The 13,152-nt window shown below is 39.7% G+C and overlaps 1 protein-coding gene across 4 annotated transcripts in view; it reads left to right on the top strand.

Annotated features, from left to right (window-relative positions):
• PRORP (protein only RNase P catalytic subunit) overlaps nt 1-13,152 on the top strand; it is an 86,589-nt gene that overhangs the window by 25,011 nt on the left and 48,426 nt on the right. For 2 of the 4 annotated variants that reach the window (XM_067534039.1, XM_067534044.1), the window contains exon 5: nt 4,866-4,973. In XM_067534039.1, coding sequence (XP_067390140.1) covers nt 4,866-4,973 — 108 coding nt within the window. Of the gene's footprint in view, nt 1-4,865; nt 4,974-10,275; nt 10,662-13,152 lie in introns of those variants that run through there. The other 2 variants (XM_067534057.1, XM_067534048.1) reach the window with 2 other exon arrangements.

The following is a 13,152-nucleotide window of genomic DNA, read 5'->3' as shown; positions in this document are numbered from 1 at the left end:
GAGTGTAATTGAGTTGTTGTATAGTTAATTGCAGTATTTCTCTGCAATTCCATTCCACTTAGAGCCTCACATAAATAAGCGGTATTAGAAATGTACTGAAGAAGTTCTCTCTCTTTAATTGCTATGCTTATGCCAGTCAGAGCTGGTTTAGGCAGTGCTGCCAAACTTGCAGCCGTAGTCACTTTCCCACAGGCTTTGGAGGCCCAGCCTACTAGGGACACGTTGAAATGTTAGCATGATGTTTACTGCTTGTGCTCTAGTATCCCTTGATGTGAACTAAAAGCTGCTTCATTCTTGACTGTCTGCTCTGTGGAAAAACTGTTTGAGTCCTGTGAGGAATCAGGGTCTATCGTGTTCCCTTAATCAGGATACATCACAGTTCGTCCTCTAGTTTGGTTTAATAGGAAACCTTCTTCCACTCCATGAACAAACACCAGTTAGAGCCATATTCCCTATTGCCTACCTGCATTACCCACCAGTTGGCTGGGAGAACTGTTTGGAGTATGTAGGAAAGGGAGAGCAGGTCCATGCAATGAACTCCCACCTTGCAGTGGGGGACCTAATTGAATAGTATGCTAGGTTGTGGATTTGCTTGAATTAGCACTGATATCGGTATTATAATCTGCATTGAGGACCATTGTTATGTCTGTATTCTCTTCATCTATTGACTGCTAGTTGAAAATCTGTTCCACTGAATTTTCTATATGGTGAAGGGCTACCAGGTGTTTTTACAATTGGCTAATGGAGGGAATACCACAGAGAACTGAAGGTTGATCATCTTTTCATTACTGTAGTCTGAGTAGGCCCTGGTCAAAATCCAGACAAATCCTGACACTTAAAATCTTGATGTGTTGAAATCCCAACCCTCAATATCAAACACTACATTCATGTCATGTGTGTTTGTGTGTACACTTCCACAACTTTTTGTGGCCACTCTTGGGTAGGCTGGTCTACTATCATCTTTCATTTGGCAGTTTAGATTACATAGCTGTCCCATCCGCTTCCTTCTTTGTAGAGAGAAGGGGAAATCAGGCTATGCAGAATTTCTGGAATTTTCCTCTGTTTGGGGGAGGTTTGAGCCACGTGGTCCCTGTATGTGATTTTTTGCAACTACCACCCCTCATGAAACCAGAACAGCCCTGTATGTCCCTAGTTGCCAGTGGTGGGTGGGAGGATTGAGAGGCAAGGAAGGAAATGAAAAGATAGTTGCGTTTATAGTCTGTTTTGCACTAGATTCCTCTGCATTTGTTGGCATGGTTTATTCTTAAAGTGGGACACTTCTTACTTCATACTGTCTTCAATCTGAAGTGACACTGTTAATGCATTTGTCATCTTCCCTGCAGTTATTAATGATCTTCTATAGCTTCCGCTGCCTCCCCTCCAAAGTAACATGCCATTTTAGAACTACTTACAAAGCATCTGTACCATATTGAATTGAATCTTTAGGGACAGTGCATTGTGGAGAAAGATTATAGCCTATAATTCTCAGTTTAAAAACAGTCTACTTGGTTATAATAAATATTGAGTACAAGTGCTGGTATAGTAAAAATAGCCCCTGCTAATAAAATACACTGTGGAGTTACTCCACTCTGCCTTATTCACCTCTTCTCTCTGTCTTTATGCCTTCTTGTTTTCCCTTCACTGCTTGCACTCTTTGCTTATCCACTACTGTTTTTCTCTAATTTTCTCTCAATCTTGGTACTACTGGCCCAAATATTCCTTCCTTTTTTAATTGTCAAAACATATTGAATGGCCATCTTGTATCACATCACCTCAGTGAATGCATTAAGCTGCATTTAAAAATGGATATTTTAGTGCAGTTTGAAGTCAGTGGCAAAATTCCCTTTGGCTTAAGTGGGAACAGGATTTTGGCACCTTATAAAATGTATAAATAACTTCTCCCAAGAAAAATTATTAGTAAAACCATTAATTACAAAATACTTTCTTGGGTGTACTGCGGGTGATACTAGACATAATAGCTGCAAAGGTGTGTACTTAGTAACAGATCACATAGCTGTTTCCTAAGAAACAAAGTATATTTATGTGGCTAGTTCTACTTTCCTTTTGTGTTAGAGATATGCAGGAGCTAATTAGAAAAGTTTGATGACACACAAATTGGTTGGGTTCATCTTGGAGACACCTTAAACTGCAATAACCTACTATACATATTTTCATGTTCCATAATCCAAGGGATTTCCCTGCATGTTTGCTGTCAGGTAATTTGAATAAACAGCCTTCTCCTCAGAAAGTTTAAAATGTACTTGGATGATGCCAGTGATTTCAGTATATTGTTCAGGTTTACCAGTGACTAACTTGGAATATATTTCACAACACATGACATACCAGGAACTGAACGTATTTAGAAACCTTGGTCTCTTGAAGATTTTCTAGTGATTACATTAAAAATGCTTGCCATTAAACAGTAATTCAAAAACTGGGCTTAAATTATGTGTAAATTCACTGACTTCAACTGAGTTGTTCTCTTTTCTCACATCAGCAGAAAAGAAAGCAGAATCTAGCACATTGTGTTTGTTGGTGAAAGGGACATTGTCAATTTACAAGCCACATTTTTGTCTGAAATTGTTTTACTTGCTATTGTAGGTAACAGTTGACATTATTGTAACTGAAAGCAATTAGAGGAAAAATATTTTTTCCACTATTTTCATAGTTTACTTGTACATTTGACAACTTTTTGAGTGTAGTCATTTTTCTTTCTAATCAGTCAGTTTCCTCAGTTATTTGTGTGGATTCTGATAATGCAAAACAGGAGAGAGAAAACTTTAAAAAAAAAACAAAACCTAAAATGTGTTGCTGTAAAACCCCAAAACAAAGACACTGGGGACTCCATGGGGTATGTAATCTGAAGCTACTTTTTAAAAATGATTAGATTTCATGTGTTTTCCTGTCAAAAAGTTGCATACATTTATTAAAACAGAAGAAAAAGTATTCTGGGCAAATTTTTTCAAGCCCCAGTTGAGCTAGGTATTTAAGCATGTGCCTAACTTTAAGCATATGAGTAGTCCAATTGAAGTCAACTGAATTGTCAATTGAAGTGTATTTTAATGTACTTAAATACCTTCCTAAATCAGGGCCAAAATGACATGATCTATTCTTTTTATTCAGGATCCTATACCTCCCTCATCACTGGGGTATTTGAGTGCCTTCCAGTAGTGCATGACTAACCTCTGTCATGTGTGGTTCATTCTTTCTCTCATCTTCTCCTTAGGGGGAGAATTGTGTATGCAGTGGAGGGTTTTGTTGTAGGATTTTTTTTTAAATGTACACTTTATTATGTTTGTTAGAGAAGGAAAGACTGAAGAAGTGCACTTTGCATTTGGAGAGGAAGGTGAAGACGTTTGGGATGCTCCTTAATTCCTGTAAAAGTTCATTCTGCAGTCTTGAACCGGCCCCCAAGAAAGCTCTGTCTCCTGCACGGGTGAGCTTTACCCTTGTGGTAGAAAGTTCCATTGTGCCTGAGGAGCTGAGTTGTCTACCGTATTCCTCATCTGGGAACCCTAGGTGATCTTTTAGATATGCTGGGCCCAGGTCATTGAGCACCTTGAAGATAAGGGCCAAGAATTTGAACTTGATTCTGTATTCTGTGGGAAGCCAGTGTAGAGAGTATAGGACAGATCTCATGTGCTTACAGAAGCCTGTATTGCTGAGTGATGTGCTGCAGCATTCTCTACTTGTTGCAGTTTCTGTAGTCCAGATGGGAGATGATGAAGGCATGTAAAACCAAAGCCAGGGTATTGTCCACCAGGATGGAATGGAGTTTTCTAGGCAACCTAGGGTGGTAAACAGTCTTGCAGGTGCTGCATGTGATCTAGTGTGAGAGTGTGGGAAAACTCCAAAGCATTCCACAGAGATAATGCTTTGCCATTGCCATTCCCAGAATTTCAGATAGCCCCATCTAGAACAAGGCTTCCTCTAGTCTGTGTAACTGCCATGTCCTATGGTTTGCCAACCTGTGCAGGAATGCAAGTTCCAGTACTTCTGAGGGGAGAGATGTCTGAAGGCTTTAATACTCTATAGTTATTCATGACAGAATTCCTCCTCTGTTAAATGCTACCCAGCCCTGTATGCAGTATTGTAGCTATGTTGGTCCCAGGATACTAATGAGAGGTGAGGTAATATCTTCTATTGGACTAACTTCTGTTGGTGAGAGAGACAATCTTCTGAGCTTACTTAGAGCTCTTCTAGACAAGTCTATGTAACTATGATTTCCCTTTGGCTAGGAGAGTGGGAGAGATGCTCTTTGATCAATCATTGGGTGACATTTCTGCCATTGTGAAGTTCTCTATTTCAGCAGTGATCAACCTTTTTTCTTTCCCTTTAGAAATTTTGAATGGAGGTATGGGACCCCTTTGGAAATTGTGTTTAGTCAGTTTTCAGTCTAAGTCTTTTGTGGACCCCTTAGACATAGTCCATGGACCTTCAAGTTGAGAACTACTGCTCTATTTTACCAGCTTTAAAAGCTTTGTGTATATCTCACAAACAGAGTAGTAAGCCAGTATATTAATAATAATCTCTTATTTAGTGCTTTGCATTAAGAGATCTCAAACCTGTTTACTAAAGAAGCCTTTGTCAAATTTTGACTGACCTACATATTTTTATCTAAAATGTTCAGTTTATACTGTGCATGTAAGGGGGGTAGATCTGTGGAGTTTATTCAGTTGTAAGGAAAGAAATATGCAACTGAAAGCATCTAGTACAATATTACTATCCCTGGAAGGTGTTGCAGCAAATATTTAATTAAAGACAACAAAGGCAGCAGAAGATAGTGAAATGAGAGGTTTAGTTTTTTTGTCTTTTTAAAAAGCTAAAAAGATGTTAATTCAACCTTTTTTTTCTCCTCCTTCTAGGAACTTGAAAAATTTAAAAACTTTGTGGAAAAACGTCGTCCGTATGATATTGTGATAGATGGACTCAATATTGGCGGCACTGCTAACAAAAGGGACCTGTCTGAAACTGTAAGTGCTAGTTAATTATTCATATGGAGTTTCACTTTTCAGTATTCTTAAGCTTAGCATAGAGCAACCATTGCCTTGTTTTATTACTTACTTTCTTTTGCATGTGATCAGAAGCATTTATGTAGCACATGTTAGAGAAATCTTTTGAATTTGAATACTGTATAAGTTAATGCAAATCAGTCAGGAGGAAGATAGCTATTGTAATGTATTTTACTAGATAGGAGACTTCCTGCTGGTCAATTTCCCTGAGTAGACTCTTATTGGTGGCAGTTTAAAGCCATATCCTGTACAAGAACATCACTTCCCGAAAAATCTCACTGTCTCTGGCTTACAGCTTACACTTATTACATATATTGGCATAGTTATGTCAGTTAGGGATGTGAAAAAACGCACCCCGATCAACATAGCTATGCTGACAAAACCCCCAGTGTAAACATAGCTGGTCAACAGAAGAAGTGCTGCTCTGTCAGAATAGGTAACATCGTTCCAAGAGGAGGAATTCCTACACTGACGACCGCCTTCTGTCAGCATGCAAGGTGTCCACACAAGGGGGCTATGTCAGCTTTTGAGCTCTGATATTACAGTGAGAGCTCAGATCACTCTTTCCCTTCAGTGTTGACTGTAATCTTGCTTTAATGATACATATTATTAGAGAGCTCTTAGCTATGTAGATTCTTTGTCAAGCAAATATTTGTTTAAAATTTTGAAAAAATTCAGTTACTGGTATTTCTTCTAAAGTTAAACTTTAAGCTCTCAGGCTTTTGAAAAAAAACCTGAGTTATAAAACGAGCTAGATGCTGAAGGGAAGTAAGGCTGCATGCTGTTTATAATAAAAACATAATTTTTGTAAATTGCTTTTCTCAGAAGTGCTTTTCAAATCTTGTGTGAGCAGCAGGTAAGTAAGTAGTGTTCATTTAAAGTATGTAGCGTTAAAAGCAACTGAGGCAGGAAGGTTAAGTAAGATTTTTTAAAACAGTGAGGATGTTAGTGGAGTTATTAGCCCAGGAGTGGCGGTATTTTCCCAGTTAAGAAAGTAAAACAGGAAGTTTATAAGTTATTAATTGGGAACACACAGTGAAGGACGCATTGTTAATCCCGGAAAAGTCCCGTGCACTACATGCTGCAGGTTTTTGTTTTGTTTTGTATTTTTATTTTAAATACAGAGGTCAGGATTGTATCTTCCACTTCCTCAAACACAGGGATCCAGTTCCATTGGCTCTACCCTGGGTATGACAAGGATGGGGAGTGAAAAGAGGATAGTGTTGGTTTATTGGCATTCTTCCTCAACTCCACTGAAGGTTCTCTGGTGGAGAACTTCACATAGTCAGGGCTCTAAAGGCTTTGTAGGAGCTGGAAGGAGTGGAACAGGGGAGTCCAGTCACTCTACAATATCATTACTGCTGAGCCCACTAGTTTCAAGTCAGAAATCTGATTGGGAGTTAATAATATTTTAAGCAGCATTGACTCCCTTTGGGATCCCTCTGCAGCTGCTGCTGCTATATAGTCAGAGGGAGACTTCAGGAGTCAGGATGCCAGGGAGATCCAGCAGGGCAGTGTGGAGGGGCCAGCTTTCCACTTGAATGCCTCTCTATCTGTAGATCTAGGGCTTCTCTTTCCAATGGATCCCAAGTATCTGTATGTTGGGAGAATGTGATTGTTACATCCTTTCATTCAAGGGGACAATTGCTTGGGTTCACACCAGTCTTGTTCTGGGAGGGGATCATTTAGCCAGAGCACTAGGTTAATCATCTGAGCCACTCTGGGTAATCATGGGCTGTTGCTGTTACTCAGGCTTGGTCTACACTAGCCATTTAAATCAGTATAACTGCATCACTCAGGGATGTGAAAAATTCTGACCTAACTCCCGATGTAGACAATGATATGTTGATGGGAGGGCTTTTCCTTTCGACGTAGCTATTATCTCTCGGGAGGGTGGAGTACTTATGCCAATGGGAGAAGCCTTCCAGTTGTAGGTAGCGTCTTTACTGAAGTGCTACAGAGGCTCAGCTGCAGCGTTCTAAGTGTAGACCTGCCTAGAATTTCTGCTTTCAAAAGAGTTTGAGTCAGTAAGTTTGCTAGGGTAAAACTGTGAGTTAATTACTCTGGCTGTGTATTAGGGGATGCTCTCATGGCTTTGGTAGCTTAGTGACAGCACAGCACCCTACCAAGCAGGAGAAATTTAAGTTCATATTCATGTGATTAAACCCCAAAGTAGTGATGTAAGGTTGCTCTCGTTTTCTAATTACCTAATGCCTATAATTCCCTTCTAGCATTTGGTGGCCGTCTTGGGAAATGCCTGGAACGTGTGGGCGAGGGGGAATTTCTCTCTAGAACAGAATGGATAAAATGGCAAAAGTTGAGGAAATGACCAAGCAACATGGCTTGATCATTGTTCATTTAGAGAAAGATTTTAACAAAGTCAAAAACTGCTGTTCTTTGTGTAAACACTGTACAAGTCTCTTATGAAAAGCTTTATTTGAATAGAAATAGAACATTCTCAGACTGTTATCGTTTGATGTTAAACACTACATTTTCAGACATTACAATCATTTCCTTATAGAAGAATGTCAGAGAATGTTTCTTGCTTTTGGATTATATGACATGACTAATTTATGGACTCAAAAAAACCCCAAAAATCAACTCTGTGACCTCTCTTAAAAAAATAGGTTTGTGCTATATCTTTTGCAATTTTGTATGCATTGCCAACCACTTTAGTTTAATGCTTTGCATAAAGCAGACTTGCCTTGATGACTCAGTGTTTCTAAGCCGCTGTTAGGGACACTCGTTGTTTCTTGTAGTTGTACAAACATGGATATCTTCCTGGTTTGATTAGGAGAACCCTACGAAGAAGTGATTCATGCTGCATCACGGATTTATTTCAAATAATCCTTGTCTCCAGGTTTGCCTAATAACATTAATCCTTAATCAATAGAATTTTGGCACTCCCAGCCTGACACTGTCATACCTTCTAACAGTGCCTCTGCCTTTCACCTAGTAAAGATTAATGTCAGGAGGCTAGTTGTTTGGTTTTTTTTAGCAGAACAGAAACTAGTTACATAAGTATTAGAAATGTGTTCCTGTATACTAACTCTGTGCACTTTCTTACGTAAATGTTCCTTGCAGTGGGGTGCCCAACAGGAAGTTTCACTGAAGTATTCTGAGTTTACCTGCTTGTGTCACTTGGTACTGGTCCTTAGAATTAGAGGAAATAATGTTTAAAAAATTGGGAATAAATGCTGTGAGGTACTGATCACCCTCGACTCCTGTTTAAACTGATGGAAGCTGAGGGCACTTGCCTCCTCTGGGATCATGCCTTTGGAGGGTCTGGGGAAAGCAAAAAAAAAAAAAAAAAATTCTCTGAGGTCTACACAGTAAGAAGCAGACAGTGTTACCCCTTTCAGATAGTCCCTGGCTTTTTGAATGAAGCTATGTAGAATTACTGAGGGCTTGTATAAACTAATAGTTTGCAGCAGGCTGGGGTGCAAATCTAGCCTGCGCTAGCCCTGCAGTGCACTAAGTGTGTGGACTTTGCCACCACCCACTAAAGCTCCGTACTGCACTTTGATCTGTCTCACTTTGAAACAGGAGAAGATCAAAGTGCATGAAGGCACTTTAATGTACAGCAGCAGGGTCCACATGGACATTCAGTGCGTGGCAGGCTAGTATGGGGTAGATCTATACCTCAGCTTGCTGCAAACTACGTGTTCATTTAGATAAACCTTAAGAAAACTACCAGCCCCAAGAGTATTTATGCATTCCTGTTACTTCATCTCATTACTTCAGTTTTGTGAGTGTTTTGATTAGCGTAGGGATATTTCTTCGGTAGGAGAGCTACACTAGTTTACATAGTACCTTTCAGAAGCTAAAACACTGTTTAGTAATGTGTGTACAGGGAAAAGTATAAACAGAATGGAATGCCAAAAATATGTCCACTGATTGGACAAAGAAATTATGGGTTAGAATACTCTGCTGCAGTCCATCCCCCTTGTGCAGTCAGCCATGCAGTGCATAGGGACTGGAAAGCAGCTGGATCTTTCCAATTGAGTACTCCCCTGGCATGAGGAAGTGCCAGTGGGTCAAGAGATGACAGCCAGTTACCATGCTACCCCATTGCAGCCCTCTTCTTCCCTGTGCTGGGCTCAAGGGAGTGTGATGGAGAGTGGTGGAACTAGAACACACTATGCTTCAGCTAGCCCCAGTTTGCATGTGAGCCTATGGGGGCCATAGTCAGCTAGCATAGATTGAAAAGCCCTTTAAACCACTCTAATACATGCCACGGCAGATGTAGAATTTACCTTTGCATCAGGTATGCAGTCAGCTCGCCCTCTCAGTTGCACCAAGCAGATGCTGAGAATCTGGACCAATATTTCGATTTTTTTGGGGAAGGGGAGTGGAAGGTTGGGAAATAAAAATTAAAATGTGTTGTCTCCTCCAAACATCTGAATCACACAGCTAGGTCAGCTCTAACTATCCCATTCTCATCTTTCTATTAATCGAGGCTTGTGGACTTGATGTATCCAAGCCAATGCTTCAGCATCCACACTTCATTGTAAACCTAGGTTTACAATTGCTGGACTCATGTCTCATGGTTATTCTAACGCATTACTGCATTACACAGACCTTCTGACTCAGCTCTGTGGCTTTAGCTGCATCCGCAAAATGAAAGGGCTTGGATCTAACTCACACCAAGACTTGGTCTCTCACCCATCTCCATACCAAGGTCCTAGGACTTGAGTCCTTAGTGCTTGCTGACCTGAATGGCAGAAGGGAGGCTTGGGCTCAAACCTGAGTTATAGCCCTGGCTTAGTGTGCAGTGTAGACATACCTTAGAAACCGACAGCAGTAAGTCTCAGAGCCTGAGTCTAGAGACTCTGGCTCATGGGGCTTGCAGTACAGTGCTAAAAACAGCAGAGTAGATGTTGCAGCTCGGGCTTTGAAACCCACCCTGATCTTTGGGCTTTAGAGCCAAAGCTGCAGCCTGAGCCTAAACATCTACACAGCTGGTCTTAATGCCTCAGTGTGAGGCCAAATCGGTAGACTCATGCTCTGAGACTCATTGCTATGGGTTTTAAAACTCAGTGTAGATGTTTAATTAGTGTCCAGCAGCTCTATAGGCAGCCTATATTTCTGACTAAAAACCGCTCTGATTAAGTTGCTGATTTATGTATCAATCTTTCTGCTATTCATTGCCCTCAGCCTTTGTATATGACAATAGTAAGATATCAAACTGTAAGATCAGAACAGGAACTCCCAGGTAGCCCCTTGGGGCGAAAGTTCTATTACGTTGTATCTTTTGTACCAGCAGTTCTTTCATGTCATTGAAAACGTCAGAGTGGAGTTGAGTAAAGCAGAGTGGAGTTGTGCTGATGAATCATTGCTGAATAATCTCTATTACTGTAGCAACAGTTCGTGTTATTTGCTGTATATTACAAAGAGATCTTCCAAATCTGGTCTGTAAAATCAGATATCAAATAAAGGATCTGCTGAACTGGATAATATAACTCTTGCTATTTCAGTTCTCTTTTGATTAGTCAGAAACTGAAGGAATTTTTTTTTTAAACTTTCCTTGGGCAGCTAGATTCATTCAAGTAGGTAGGGACATAGTACTTCTACAGTGAGAACAAGTGTGTTGGACCTCCAGATATAAATCCTTGTTTTATTGAGCTGTATTTCATCTTCAGAAGTGATTGTAAGTGGCAACCCTCACTATTGAGCAATATTATTAAAATGCTAGGAAGCAATCCACAAGAGCATATTCCTTTCACAAAATGGTCTTCAGAATGAAAAGGTTGAAGTATCACTAGTCTATTCCTCCCTGTTTCACATTGTATATAGGTGCAAGATTATTCTGTCTAATAAGACATTTTACTTGATTCAAATGGGAATACTTTTCTTGGAGCCACCAACTCAGTATATTGATTTTGAAAAATGATTATTCTTTTCAACATCAGGTTCCTACATTTGTTGCACCAGATTCACAAGTGATATGTAAAATGATTTGTCAGGCCATTCCTGTACTTTCAGCAAATTCCCTTAAGCCCACTTAAATACATTTTACAACAAAATAAAAATTGTGCAGGTCCAAACTTGTGAAAAGAGTGAGGGAGAAGGGGATATTGATTATGCCATATACATACTTGGCACAGAGATCTAATTTTTGTAGTAAGTTCAGTATTTCAGAGATGGGGCAGGGAGCTGAGGGAAATAACTGATTCTTTAACATTGTTTTTAATGTTATGCACATGATAATGGTCAAAGTAAATCATTGCTAGTTTTTTACCCACTGAGGCACTAAAATGGCAACATAGAAATGGAACTTACTCTTCCCATTAGCTCTTGCAGCTGGCTCCTGAAAACCAAGCTGAAATGCTTTTTAAGTATCTTTGTCTTGCTTATGGCTAATCTAATTAGCAAAAGCATCTAGCACATTTTACATGTTTTTATTTTAATTGAGTTAGTTTCTTACAGAATAAAAAATGTAATGGAGTTAATCTTTTCCCCTTTTAGTTAAATATAAGGAGGCAGTTACAATAGTGGGTTTTAATTGACGTTGAAATTGAATTAGTAGTACCTCAATATGGCCACAAGAAGGTAGTGTAAGTTCTGGTACAGCAGAACCTCAGAGTTAAGAACACCTCCGGAACAAGGATATTTGCAACTCTGAACAAAACTTTATGGTTGTTCTTTCAAAAGTTTACAACTGAACTTTGATTTAATACAGCTTTGAAACTTTACTATGTAGAAGAAAAACATTGCTTTTAACCATTTTAATTTATATGAAACAAACAGACAGTTTCTTTGCCGTCTCAAATCTTTTTTTTAAACTTAGTTTACGTTTAACATAGTACTGTACTGTATTTTTTTTGTCTCTGCTGCAGAGATTGTGTACTTCTGGTTCCAAATGAGGTGTGTGGTTGACCAGTCAGTTTGTAACTCTGGTGCTCATAACTCTGAGGTCCTACTGTATGTGCTGCAGTAGTAATTCAGTATCAGTGTATTTAGAAAGAAACAAAAGCCTTCTTCAGAGGGTAATGTATTGTGATTTTGCAGTAGGACCTGTTAAATCATGGAAATAGAGCTCTCACCCAGAGGGAGCTGTGGGTTTGGTTTGGTTTTTTCTTTAATCCAATTTAAATACAGTCTGAAATTATACAAAATGTGAAATCACTGGGTGATTCGGAAACACAGGATTGAGCATTATATACAAATTTAAAATGAACCTAAATTTAATAGTTACAAATCATAGTAAAATTCTTACCATACGTGCTAGGAACTTCAGATGGTTTCATTACTAGCTATCAGGCAAGGAACAGGAGTGCTGAAACAATAATACCAATATTAGCAACATAATAAAAAGGATATAGCTACTCATGTCAATGTTCTGCTTCCTTAGACTTGCAGGAAAATCCACTACAAATTAATTCTGGCTCAGTCAGCATTAATTTGTATGGATTTCCCCTCCATAAAACAGAACAAACTCCCTGAAAAGGGAGGAGGGGCATTTCATGCCCCAGCATGCAGCAGGTAAGACCTGAGAAACATGGCCCAAGCAGAGAAGCTGAGAGGGCAGCCCCGAAATACCTCATTCTAGCAGATGGGCTTTGGCCTCTGGTGGTTCCCCTTATATCCATATGTTTGTATTCCTGTACTGGAATGGCCACTGTTGTGTGGTTACAAACCTCTCTATGGGGTCATGCCTAGTTCCGGGTTTAAAGCAAGATAATTTCTGTGAGGTCTTTGTAATAGATTTTCTTAATACCTGTAGTGGGTCGTTTGTTCGGTCAGGAGGCCTGATGGTCTTGGCCTGGTTTGGATAATCTTGGTGCATTACTATACTTTTATGTCCTTACTTCTAGTTTTGTTTTATTTTGGAGCCATTATATTACACTCTTGACTTGCATCTTGCTACACTGTAGAGCATGAACGCAAATAGATTTATTGTTATTTGTATCACTGTCCCTGGAGCCCTACTGCCAGGCGCTATAGGTCTTGAACCTAGGCCCTTAGAGTTGTCAAGCAGAGCCTTAAGCTCTGTATCACCATGCTACAAGGTCAAGTGCAGGAACCGCAGCTATAACTCCACTACAGAGGCTATACCTGTCAGCAGAATCAGAAGACCAGCAGCAAACTTCTGATTGGACTTCAACAGGTTTAAGACTTTCTATTCCTGGTCCACACC

Source organism: Emydura macquarii, unplaced genomic scaffold (genome assembly GCF_026122565.2).
Source record: "Emydura macquarii macquarii isolate MOO-44397 ecotype Brisbane River unplaced genomic scaffold, CSIRO-AGI_Emac_v2 contig_374, whole genome shotgun sequence".
In the NCBI taxonomy this organism is placed as follows: domain Eukaryota; kingdom Metazoa; phylum Chordata; order Testudines; family Chelidae; genus Emydura; species Emydura macquarii.
The sequence above is the reverse complement of the archived record's forward strand: the minus strand, read 5'-3'. Positions and strand labels throughout refer to the sequence as shown.